The following is a 12,552-nucleotide window of genomic DNA, read 5'->3' as shown; positions in this document are numbered from 1 at the left end:
CTTACAGCTACTTGATGTTTTCTGTTGCCTTTTCCTTGTCATTGTAAATTTCCCTGTAGTAAATATTAGAATGAATCAAATAGCTGTGGTGCTCCAAAGTGAAGTGCTTGGGGAAAAAAAAAAAAAAAAGAACAGGGGTATGGCAAAAATCAATCTGATCTCCCAGTGGCCAAAGCTTGGAACAATCTGAGCAACTAAATAAATTATGACAGTACTGGATTATAACCCAAAGGACAAATATCCATGAGTCCATAGTGATATAAATAAATATGGAAGAAAGGACAAACTTTCTCTGCACAAGAATTCTAAATACTCCAGGAGGTGGAGCTTTAATTCCCTTCTCCTTGCATGTGGGCTGGATTTCCCGACTCACCTCCCAAGACTATAGTATGGAAAGTGGAAAATAGGAATTTTGCCATGGAAAACCTAGCAGACATCACTTTAACCAAATGACCAAGATTAACATGATCGGTGGTAAGTCATATTGATGTCACATGCCGCCTGTTATGATGTGATAAGAAAGGCATCTCACCTTTGGTATTGTTCCCCTAAATCCACGAGCCCCACCTACTTGTGAGGAAGGAAACATCAGAAAGACTCAATTTGAGGTTCGTTCTAAACATATCTGCCCAGTGCTCTTCAAAAGTGTCAAGACCACGAGACAAGACGAAGAAACTCAAAAACTGGGGGAGACAAAGAAAAAGAACGTTAGTGAAAAAACTGGAAATTCGGACAGTCTGTAGGTAATAGTACTGTAACAATGTCAATTTCCTAGTTTTGATAAATATACCTGGTTAAGTAATATGTGAACATTAGGGAAAGCTGGGTGAAGGATACAAAGGAATTCTCTGTACTATCTTTGCAACATTTCTGTTAATCTACAATTATTTCAAAATAAAGAAGTTCCCCACCCAGTTTCTGATTTGGTAAATACAGTGGGTCCCCAGAATTTGCATTTGTATTAAGTTCCCCAGAGATGCTGTTACTAGGGAAACGCTCTGCAAAACACCGGTTTACGGAAACCTTAGGGCTACGTGATGTTTTCTGTTTCTTCCTGTCATTGTAAATTTCTCTGTAGCATACACAAGAATGAAAAACAGTTGTTGACCTTTCTCTTTCAAAGCAGGTTTACTTTTCTTTTTGGTGGGAGGCGGGGTTTATTCACTGCTCTGCTCAGCTATTAGTCTTACCTTAAGCATGATATTTAAAGATTCCTTCCTTCTAAAAATGCATCAATCAACCCTCACATTGAATCTTCCATGCTTGGTTCACTTATACTATGTTACTTAGTGATAACAAAAAGCCTTAGAAATTTTGTCTTAAATATTGGCAAAAATTCAAAGATAAGTTTAAATGCTACTAGGTAAGGAAGTGAATCTGGGTAATTACTATGCACACAGTTTATTATAATTTGTCTCTCACTATCCACCGTCACCTTCTTCCTCAGTAGTAAACTTTCTGATTTTTAACTGAGCACACGGCCAACCAGAATACATCAAAATATATCCTCCAAGTTTCCTTAAGTAGGTATTTTCATAAGACTGTGTCCTAGTTAGGAGACAGGCAGAAGTGGGAAATGCAATTGCTACAAAATGTCCTTAAAGGGGAGAAAGGGGCCTTTCTTCACCTTGCTTTCTGCTGGAAGGAATGACTATGATGGCTGAAAGTTGAACAGTCATCTTGGACCCCAGGTGGAAGTGTTATCATGAGGATGGTGGCGAAACAGGCTATAAGGAGCCCAATACCTGACTCTGTGACAGCAGCCCAAGCCCTGGACTACCTCCAGACCACTTTTTTAAAAAAAATTTATTTATTTTTGGCTGCGTTGGGTCTTCGTTGCTGCACGCAGGCTTTCCCTAGTTGCGGCGAGCGGGGGCTACTCTCGGTTGCGGTGTGCGTGCTTCTCATTGCAGTGGCTTCTCTTGTTGTGGAGCACGGGCTATAGGCGTGCGGGCTTCGGTAGTTGCGGCACGCGGGCTCAGTAGTTGTGGCTCATGGGCTCTAGAGCGCAGGCTCAGTAGTTGTGGCACACGAGCTTAGCTGCTCCGTGGCATGTGGGATCTTCCCAGACCAGGGATCGAATCCATGTTCCCTGCATTGGCAGGCGGATTCTCAACCACTGCGCCACCAGGGAAGCCCCTCCAAACCTCTTCTGTATGAAAGAAAAACTGACCTGTCTTAAGTTCCCGTTATCTTGGACTTGCTATCACCTGCAGCTGAACCTAACTGGAACGGATACAAAGTGTCATGCAGAAGTGCAGGGCCCACGATTACCGCTGTACAGAGTGGAAGCTCACTGGATAAAGGCAGCAAGGTGGCTGAGGGGTGAAAGGGGGCTGAAATCCAGCCTGCCCTCTCCTTTCCAAGCTGTGATCAGAGCGGTGTTCACTAGGAGGCTGAGATGCCTGTGGCATCTAGACTCTACAGCTAGAGTTTGCACACTTCTGGAGGCAGTGCGGAGGATCTGAGGTAGTTCCCACAAGTACTTAAAACATATTTAATATTAACTGGGCCACATCTCATGGTAGGTAGTGCTGCATTCTGCAACTTCAGACCTCCAGGCTAGTTAGGATAATATGGAAGGAAGGAGTTTGCTGGGGGACAGAAAGAGAACAGAAACTCACCAGAACATGTCATTAGGCAGCATTATATGGTGGCTACAGTACAAGCTCTGGAGCCAAACTGCCTGTGTTCAAATCCTGGCTCTCACAGTGATCAGCTGTGTTATTTCAGGCACTTTTCTTAACCTCATTGTGTGTCAGTTTTTGTTAACAGCACTTAATGCCCAACGATGCACTGAGGATTTTAATGATTATTACAGCGCCTGACATGTAGTGATGAATAAATGTAAGCTATTACCACCATTCTGGGAATTCTTTAGCAAAGGAACCAGAAACTAGCCCTGTATAGCCACTGCTTCTTGAGGGCTTAAGCTCTGCCAGGAATTATCCATATCTGACCTTATTTTACTCGTGGGGAAACTAAGGCTTAGAAAGGTTCAGTGACTTTCCCAAGGTTATACAACTAATGTATCTAGCCCAGCTGTAATTCAAACTCAGATTGGTTTGGATCCCAAAGCCATGCTTTTTAACTAAGATAATTAAGATTGGAAGACAAAGCCTGTGAGATTTCACATGCTTCCTCTTGTACACCCTCCGTTTGTTTCCCCACTCATAACAGGTACTGTAGTAGCAAACTCTTTCAGGCTAAGGTCTGTAAGGAGTGAGGATGGACAGACTGGAGAGATTAAGAGCAGCAATTGGAAGGGTGGGGTAGGGTGGAGCAGGGGGGTCCTGGGGAATTGCAAAAGCATTCAGCCTGAGCTGAGAATCAGGCAGAGTCCCACTTGGGACTTGAAAAACGGGAGCGCCTGGGGAGCTAAGCAGACCTGCAAAATGCCTCTTGGTGATGTATATGAAATGCCGGACTCTCGAGATAAGATTCACTTCTACTATTCATTGCTTCTAAAATATTGTTGCATTGTTAAACACAAAGTCAATCCTATAACTTAGCAATTTTATATTTTATAAACTATCACTTATCCGATGGCTTTTAAGTAAGTAAGGATTTGGCCATTTAAGTTATTTCTTTACATAGAGTCTAAGAAACCTTTGCCTTTATTGCAAAGACGTTGTTTCAACCAACCATTCAAAATGTTGCAAATCAGCTCCTTTGGTTTTGCCAATTTGCAGAAAAGTAACTTTACCAGTTTCTCTTGAACCTTTAAACGTCTGTCCTTTCAGGACTGAAAAACCATCCTGCAACTGTGCTTACCTTTCCCAAGGTAACTTTATTCATTCATCAAAATCAACGTCAGGGGAGGGTAAAGTCTGACTTCAGAGGTGACGGTTAATGTGAGTTATTCCTACCATGCTCCTGAGGTTTGGAGAGAACGAACACTTGCCGGGGCACCTCCTATGTGCTTTTAAGTGTCGGCGCCCAGAGCCGCAACCCAGCCACTTTCGCTGCACGTGCTGGCTCGCGGTTCGCCCAGCAACTCCGTCCCGAGGGCCGCCGACTCATCCCGCCGCCCACGTGGCCTTGGACGGCCTCGGGCGGCCGCGGTGGAGGCCTGGCCGCCGCGGCTCGATCACCTAGGGGCGGGCGCGGCTGCCGCCGCGGCGTTCCTACCCACCAACGTTCACTCCGCCGCTGGGAGGGCGCCGCCGGCTGGGCTCTACAATTCCGGGCAGCCCCCGCCTGCCGCCCACGCCCACTTCCCGCCCAGAATGAAACGGACTCCGGCTCCGGCCCGGCTCGCCGCCGCCCGACGCACGCCCAGCGACCTCCGAGCGGCACAGAAGACAGGCACCGAATCGCCCCGGAAAGCTGGCGCTCGCAGCCGCACAGGCGCGTTGCGTACGCGGCGCATGCGCCGAGGGGTCAGCCGCTCAGGCCCGTCTCAGATCACGTGAGGGCGCGGAGGCGGAGCTAAGGCCTGTGGCGGGAGGGTGGGGGAGGAAGAGCGAGGTGAGCGCGGACGTCAGAGTGGAGAGCGGAAGGTCAGGGAGGCTCAGAGCGGAAGTGAGACTAGGGAGCCTGTCCGCCATTGTGGACCCGAGAAGCGGAGAGCGAGAGGGGAGGAGAGCGTGCAAGCGGAAGAGACGGGCCCCTTCCACCGACTCCCGAGCGCGAGGTCCTCTTTCTGGCTTCTTAGCGAGCGGCGGCGGCGGCTGGAAGAGTCTCTCGGCCGAGGGCGGCAGCCAACTGCTGTGAGTGCACGGGGAGAGGCCCAGGCGGCGGCGGCGGCGGTAGCAGCAGCAGCTCTCGGGTTGCGGTGAAGAATGTCAGCCACTAGCGTGGATCAGGTGAGGGAGCAGAGGCCGCAGGCTCGGCGAAGGCCCGAGCCCCGGAGCTCCACCCTCGCGTGGGGCTCCGGCTCCTCCCCGTCGCCGCCGCCGCCGGGCCCGTAACGGTGCCCCGGGCACGACTGGCTGCGGTCCCGCCGCCCGAGCCGGGGCGTGCGCCCGGGCCGCGGAGCCTGCGGTCCAGGCGGGCGGCCGCGAGGGCCGCGGAGGGTGGAGGCAGGACTGCGATCCGGGGCCTTCGGACGCGTCCTGAGGGCGGCAGAAGTGGGGCTGACCCCGGGCGAGCGCTGGGAGACGGCTTCCGAGTGGCGGGTCGGAGGGCGAAGCCCCGGCACGGGTGGGCGGTCGGTGGCGATGGAGGATGTGGTGGGTTTCACTCCTACGCGGATTGTTTAAAATAACTTGTCTCGGATAACGTCTCTGATTAACACGCTTTTCCTCTCTTCCTTTTTTTTTTCTTTCTTTTTTTTTTTTTAAATTTTTCCTTATTACCACATCTTTCATCTTGCTACACAGAGACCTAAAGGGCAAGGAAATAAAGGTGAGTTCGGATATTTTTTACCTTTATTTCTCATTGTTGGTTTGATGTTACTTTTAAACTATGTGGAGGCCTTTTTGGTTTTGATATTTTGTTTTTGTTTTGTTTTGTTTTTGTTTTTAGGATTTTTTGTTTTTGTTTTAGGATTAGAGAAACAGTTCGTCTCGGCTAAGGCAGCCAAATGCTGTCCGAAAGTTTGGTAGGTCCTTGCTTAGAAGCCACTTTTACAGAAACCAAAGTGATGCGAGAAACAGTTTTTATTAGCTTGTATTTCACTTAAGGAGGTATTGTTATGAATGTAGTGACATTTCTTTAATTTTACAGCCTGTATTATGTGACTTCTGCCACAGATTCTCCCAATGTGTGTAGATAAGTGGACATTTTCTTCCTGTCTGGTTTACGTGGGAACGCGCAGCCCACATAGAATTGTGTGTCCCAGTAGCGGAAAGTGTACCGTTAGTCACTGGTTCTGTTGAAGTCGGTCACATTGAGGCAGTAGCCAGTTAGAGATGAAAACGGAACAGAGCATGTCATCTTGCTCTGTAGTCTTGCAAGGTTTGACTCAATATGGTACTTTAGAAAGGACTGGGAAGGAAATAATTTGTGAGGTTCCTGCCAGGATTCTATGATTTACTCTTTAGCTAAAAGAAAAAAAAAAGTACTGCTGGAAGTCAAGCATTTTAAAAAAATTAGTGTGGTTTGTGTTTATTAATATGGAACCATACAGTCAGCTGACTGAAACTTGACATTAATCATGTGACATTAGTAAGGGCAGAACAATAACTGCTTTCTTGGGACGGTGCCAATTAAATAACATTACAGTGAACTATGTATTTATTACATTTTGTAATGGGGCTTGAAATTAGACTAAATAGAATTATGCTTCCTGTTTCTTATTTCTGTGGTGAAGTATTACCTACAAAACAAGAGCTACAGTAGCCTTTTAGATGTGAAGTTTAATGTCTTTTATTGGTGATCCTTATGTTTTTAGGGTTTTTATTAGCTATTGCACATTTGAAAGGAATGGGTTCTGTATGCACAGCTTAATTTTCTTTTGAGTTGTAGTACAATTTTTTTGAGAATTTTTACATACTAGTTATATGGCACTGTATTAAGTAACAAATTCATTGCTTTATTTTGATTAAAGATGTATATAAACAACAATTTTAAATTTTAGAATTTAATTTTAATATTAGAATTATCTTCTGTGGTGTAAGCACAAAGCTCAGAATTTGATATTGTTGATTTATTTTAAGTGAGTTTTAAACAATTTATTTGTAAATCTAAAAAGAATGATCCATTAATTTCTTTTTTTGTTAGTCTGCCCATTAGGAAGTATATATATGTGCAATCTGGTCATTATTGCCTAGCATAAATTATTTTATCCTAGATCTGTGGGGAGGTGGCACTTTGCAAGGCTATTTGAAATGCTAAGTGTTTTGTGTTACCTGCTTTAAGGTAAGTGCAAGTTCTATGAAGTACTTAACTTGTTTGACAAAACAAAATAGCATCTACAGCATTGTAAGCCATTACTGTATTACTGTAAGTTTGATTTATGACAGTTATTTCACTTAGGTATATCCTCATGACAGCTTTGATATCAGAGAGATAAATTTTCTATAAACAAAATTGTGTATCAACTACAAATAAATATTTATTGGTTTGTAAAATTTTTTTAATCCATTTGTATCACCTCTGTTAGATGTATTTAGACACACATACAAGGTATTTATTTGGATAGTTGTTTATTCCAAGAAATTTTTCTTACTTTCCCCCTTACTCTTCAGTTCATAATTTCATCCATGGATAGAACAATGGACTAGGATTCCTAGGAGACCTGTGTTCTCATACTGCTGACTTGCCAAGTGAGCTTGAACACATTGCACCTTTGGTCAGAATTTCCCTCTCTCTGTAAAATATAAGTAACAATTCTAGCCATAAATCCTATTGTATGCTACCAGGGTTGTTGTAGTTAAAATAGTCCATTGCTCTAGTAGCCATGATAATTGCTGCCTCACCTCATGTATTTATTGTTAAGGTGCAGGAAGACTATTGCCTAAGACCTGACAGGAGGGAGAAATTCTGTTGGCCTAAAAGTATTGGTAATCATTTAAGCTGCTTTAAATTGGTAGATACTACAAGTGTACTAATACACATACACATTACTTGTATTTTTATGCCTCTGAGAATTACAAGGAAAAGGCAGCAGCTCCAGTGAACTGATACAGGTAGCTATATGTGTGTTTAAGAAAAACTACTCTGCCTTAGTTGACTTGGTTTTCAAGCTAGTAAAATTGTTTTATAATTTTTCTGTTTACTTTTATGAAGCAGAAAGCAAAGTTATTTTTCTTGAACTACAGTCCCAGTGTTCTAAGAATATGAGTATTAAACTTGAATTCAGAACTTATCAACCTTATGAAAAATGCATGTCCCTGAGGAATTATCAGAATTCTGAAAGCATAATCCTTTTTAGTTGACTTAATATGATTTCAGGGACTGTGTATTTCCTTTCTTAATAGTCTTCAGTTGACAGCATTAGCCCAACACCTGGCTTCAGTGTCTTTGATTTTCTACTAAGTATTTTTCTGTATGTCCTTAAATGCACTAAAGGAGCAAAAATTTAAAAGGAATTCTATATCAATCTCTTTGTAAGGCAAAAATGCTTTTGTAGTATAAGTAATACTTCTAGGTTTACTTGTTTATAAGTTTGAATTCTTTTTAATAGATTGTCCCTATGTTAAATATTAGAACTCTTTTATCCTTGGCCAGGGTAGTACTGAAGGACAGTAGAAATTTAAGGATAGTTATGTACCTGTTGGCCCATAATTTAAAACTGACTTCATATCACTTTTATTTATTTAACAAGTGGAATGTTTGCTTGCTGGAATAAAAGTGTAGCATTCCTTTCCCTGCAGGCACCACAGATAAAAGTGTCAGAGCCCCTGCTTCCTCCTAGTCCTTAAGTTCATAAATAGGCAAATATATGGAAAGGAATTTATCTTTTCCCTCCTCTCCTCACCTGCCCCTCCCAACAGAGGGACATAGTCATTGTTTGGTACTGCAATTTAAAAGAATTAGGCTGAATTTGGCTATCTTTTAGTGTTTCAGAAAAGTCGTGGAAAATGCCTTGCATTTTGGCAATATCTTTTGTATCCTCTCCCCACCCTACCCCTAACCCCTCGGGAAATGACTGCAAAGCACTTTACTGTTATTTTAGGCCTCATTTTATTAATCCTCAAAACATTCCTATAAGGAGATAGAGGGTATATGGTATTGTCGCTGTTTTTGTAGGTGGGAAAACATGATGCACAGATCTGTTGACTTTCCTAACTTGATGTAGTCAGGACCAGAGCAAAGAATCACCTGGCTCCTAAGGCCCATGTTCTATCTTGATTTGACTCTGCTTCATAGAGCAGAGGAAACAGGCGAAGAATCATGTAAGTCATCTGTTCTTTTTTCCCTGAAGAACTTGTACAGACTATGGGACTAGCTTGGATTTCATTACTATTTAATGGCTTTCAGTCTCCAAGACATTAGATTGTCATTAAGTAATGTTCAAAACCTGAAGTCTTTAAGACAATTGAATTTCTTTAAGAAAGGTATGCTTCTGAAACTCTAGGGCTAGCTTCTTATTCAGATTCTAATTTGATGCAAATTGCTTATCAGTATGCGTGAAATACTTAAAACAAAATAAAACATTTTTTCCTTAGATTGACATAGTCCTTGAATAATCTTTTAGGACTTAGACATTTTAATGCATCATTATAAATGACTATAGACTGTATTTACTTAGTGTATGAGAATATTTTCTTAGTCTCAGCCTCTTAGAATTAGAAGAAAAGATAGAACAGAGAAGATGAGTAAGAAGAGCAGTATAATATATATTTGGATAAATTTTAAGGAGGTACTTTTTTACTGTTTTAGCAGTGTGGACTAAATTTCTGGTAATCTAATGAATACAAGAGATAATAGTTGTAATTTTGAAATGGGTAGCTGTTTCAGATACGGTCAAATACGTATGTAACAGTGACAAATATGTACCAGTCCAGGCGCGTAGTGAAGAATTCTTTTTCAGGAGGTAATAGACCAGGCATAACTATTTTTGAATAGAGGAGTGGTAAAGGAGAACAGATATGTTAGAATCTCTTGGGCTGAAATGATTAGCCCACCTGATATAACCTAAGGTACCCTCCGCTTTAATTTTGTTTCTAGTGGCTGTTGCATATTTAAATTCTGGGGAGCACATTTAGCTCAACTCTGGCATTGATGCATTCCTTATCAAATGCAGTTAAGCCACCTCAGTGGAGCCAGGATCACGGTGACCTTGAGGTTTCTCTTGTAGTCTCTGAGGGGCAGTGTAGAATCATGAGAGGTGTACTTTGAAGGCTTCACAGAGTAGTATTTTTTTGAGCGATCATTGCTACTCAGGGGGTGGCAAAGAACTAAGGGGTTTTACCTGTCTTTGCTCCCATGACTCTGTCAACTTGTATATTTCATTTAGGTCTCTGAACTCATTGGAATAATTAGGGAAAATAAAGATGTTATGATATTATAGAAGAACACACAACGTAAATCCATTGCTCCTAACCTTAATTTATAATATTTTATATTTAAGTATTGTATTTAAAAATGCTGTATTTTTAAGCAATAAATCTTCAGGTATTGAGGGGCTTTATTTTGTTTCCAAGAGATTAGTCGATTAGTCATAAGCTTGTTTATGTGGTCCTAAAGTAATTTTTAGTCCTGTTTGGATCTTGTAATATTTTATGTGATAATAATATCCAAGATTATTAAATACTGTCATTGAATACTCAGATGAGATGAGGTAGGTACTATTAATAACCTCCTTGAATAGAGAAGTAGTCAGAGTTAGACAGGCTAAGTTACTAACTAGAGATCACCCAGCTTCTCCGTGTTGGACTTGGGATTCAAACCCAGGATCTTTTTACCTTGAGTCTGTGCTCAAAAGCACTGAGACAGTGTCCAGAACAACAGCTTTATATAGAGCATTTATGGAAGTGATCTCTGAACAAATATGGCATTATAAATCACTCTGACTGGTTTTCTCATATGTTGCAAGAGTAATCATGGTTATCTTTAGTGTCTTAGTTTTATTTATACTTTCTTGTGAAAGTCTTCATTGTTTTTTGTTTAGAGTAAAGGCCCTTTTTATTTAGATTTTTTTATGATAATATTTATTTATTGTGATATTGCTTCAAGTGAATTTTAGCCACTTTCTTTAACTGGAGACATTTAAGATATTTATTTTAACGTCGGTTACCAAACAAGGTTATTTATTTACCTTTATTGGACTGAGTAGTAAAGTGATTTAACAAAGGTAGAGAACATTCAGAAATCTATCTTGTCAACAACACTGCTTAAAGTGGTTATTTTAGATTCAAATACAGCATTAGCAAACCCTTCCAACATTTTAATTTAACTGCTTACCACAGTGTTGAAATTGGGATATTTACGTTATGTTTTTAGTAATGAGAAGTGTATATATACTTTGTATTTATGTAATCTTGGGCTTATATATACAAGATTTGTAAGTTTTTGGTGGCACATAAATATTTGTATCCAAAATTAAGTTAATCCTAAAGGGGGTTTTTAAATGAAAAGAACAAAGAACCCAGGATAAGTTTCCGATTTGATTTGAAAAATACTGAAAATATTAGGTTATTTTGTGAGTTTCATAAAGATATTTACAATACATCTAATACAAACATATTTTTTAGTTTCAGTACAAAACGGTTCGATTCATCAAAAAGATGCTGTAAATGATGATGATTTTGAGCCATACTTGAGTAGCCAGACAAATCAGGTAAGTGTGACAGTCACATATTTGGGAAATTAAACTTACATTAGTATTAATTGATTTTTTAAAGTAGGTATTTTAGTTGAATGAGGCGAACCCTAACATGAATTAACCCAGCGTGCCTACATAATAGTGAATAGCAGCTGCAGGCTTTTGGCACAAGAGAGTTCTCTGGAAATTGGAGATGGCTGGAACTAGATTATGAAATACAGAGATAGGAAGATGAACGTTTGTATATATTGTGGTTAGATTTTTTTTTTTTGACTGTTGAATTTAATCTTTTAATGCTGCTGCCATATCTTCATAGCTAAAGCAGATTATAAGGTTTAATTAGCTAGAAGTTTGTGGGAGAGGACTAGTTTGTGCCTGAAATTTTTGGTTAGTATAATTAAAGTTATACTATAACCTGGTATGTAACCTGGTAGCATAAGAAATAGAATTAAAGATATTATAAACACACTTGCTTATATATTGTAGGCATGGAGAATTTCATCAAATCAAATAACTGGTCGCTTTTGAGGTTCTCCTGTGTTTGAATTTTTCACAGATAATCTTGTGATTTTGTATATAGGAATAATTTAGATTAAACATTGACAAAAAAGAATGGTATTTCTTAGTCTCTGTATACCAATTCTGCATCTCTTTCTGATTGTTAATAAAAATGTCACTACTAGAAGTAAATTTTAAAAAAAACCTTTCATTATTAACCAATTTCTTTAGAGAGAACATTCTGGAATGAAACTGCTTTGTTGTTTTGCTTATAAAAAGACATACGAAAAATGTACCTTGAAATCTTAACCTAGTTTTTTTTAACTTATAAAAGAATAAGGAACCAAATATTGTTACAGAACTTTGCAGTTGCAGAGAAAATGTGAAAAAAAAGTAGCTTCCAATTTGTGGAATGTACAGTTATTTTTAGGACTTTGGAGAGCCATGGTTATGTTCAACCTGATCTACATATATTTCTCTTTAACCACCCCCTTCTATCTGTTGATCTACATCCCTAGCGTATGTTGGGAGGGAATAAATAAATAAGAAAGAATAAAAATGGGTGATAAAAGTCTATGAAAGTTTGGCTACTTTAAAAAAAATGAAAAAGTTCATTTCATTCTTATGTAATCTACCTTTATGATCTCAATAACAAATTTACTTTCCACCTAAAGGTTGTGAAAGAATGTATCACTGGAAAATAGGGCAAGATCATTTGTTGTGAAGTGTAGTGCAAGTTTTGAAAGAAATATATTCTGTTCTATTTGGTCCCATACAGTAATCTCAGTTAACATCCCTATTGGCAGTGTTTCCAACTTTTTTGAGAAATTCTGATATAATGAGGTATAGTAGCTATTCTCCTAAAAAGATCTCCATGATCAGATAAGTTTGGGAAATTT

At 40.2% G+C, this 12,552-nt stretch overlaps 1 protein-coding gene and 1 long non-coding RNA gene across 3 annotated transcripts in view; one reads left to right on the top strand and one right to left on the bottom strand.

Moving 5' to 3' along the window:
- The window catches only part of LOC118883836, a 33,952-nt gene extending 29,638 nt beyond the window's left edge, over positions 1-4,314 (bottom strand). Inside the window, exons 1-2 of the long non-coding RNA XR_005017097.1 lie at positions 3,775-4,314; positions 533-683 (exon numbers count right to left, since the gene is read on the bottom strand). This is a non-coding gene — a long non-coding RNA (uncharacterized LOC118883836). The remainder of the gene's footprint in view (positions 1-532; positions 684-3,774) is intronic.
- Positions 4,315-4,530: 216 nt separating this feature from the next.
- The window catches only part of YTHDF3 (YTH N6-methyladenosine RNA binding protein 3), a 33,366-nt gene continuing 25,344 nt past the window's right edge, over positions 4,531-12,552 (top strand). Inside the window, exons 1-4 of one of the 2 annotated variants that reach the window (XM_036830983.1) lie at positions 4,531-4,808; positions 5,325-5,349; positions 8,638-8,783; positions 11,085-11,170. In XM_036830983.1, the coding sequence (XP_036686878.1) occupies positions 8,726-8,783; positions 11,085-11,170 (144 nt within the window). In that variant the 5' untranslated portion in view covers positions 4,531-4,808; positions 5,325-5,349; positions 8,638-8,725. The remainder of the gene's footprint in view (positions 4,809-5,324; positions 5,350-8,637; positions 8,784-11,084; positions 11,171-12,552) is intronic. The other variant, XM_036830984.1, reaches the window with a different exon arrangement.

This window comes from Balaenoptera musculus, chromosome 17 (genome assembly GCF_009873245.2).
Source record: "Balaenoptera musculus isolate JJ_BM4_2016_0621 chromosome 17, mBalMus1.pri.v3, whole genome shotgun sequence".
Classification (NCBI taxonomy): domain Eukaryota; kingdom Metazoa; phylum Chordata; class Mammalia; order Artiodactyla; family Balaenopteridae; genus Balaenoptera; species Balaenoptera musculus.
Note: the sequence above shows the minus strand (reverse complement) of the source record. Positions and strands in the feature narration are given on the sequence as shown.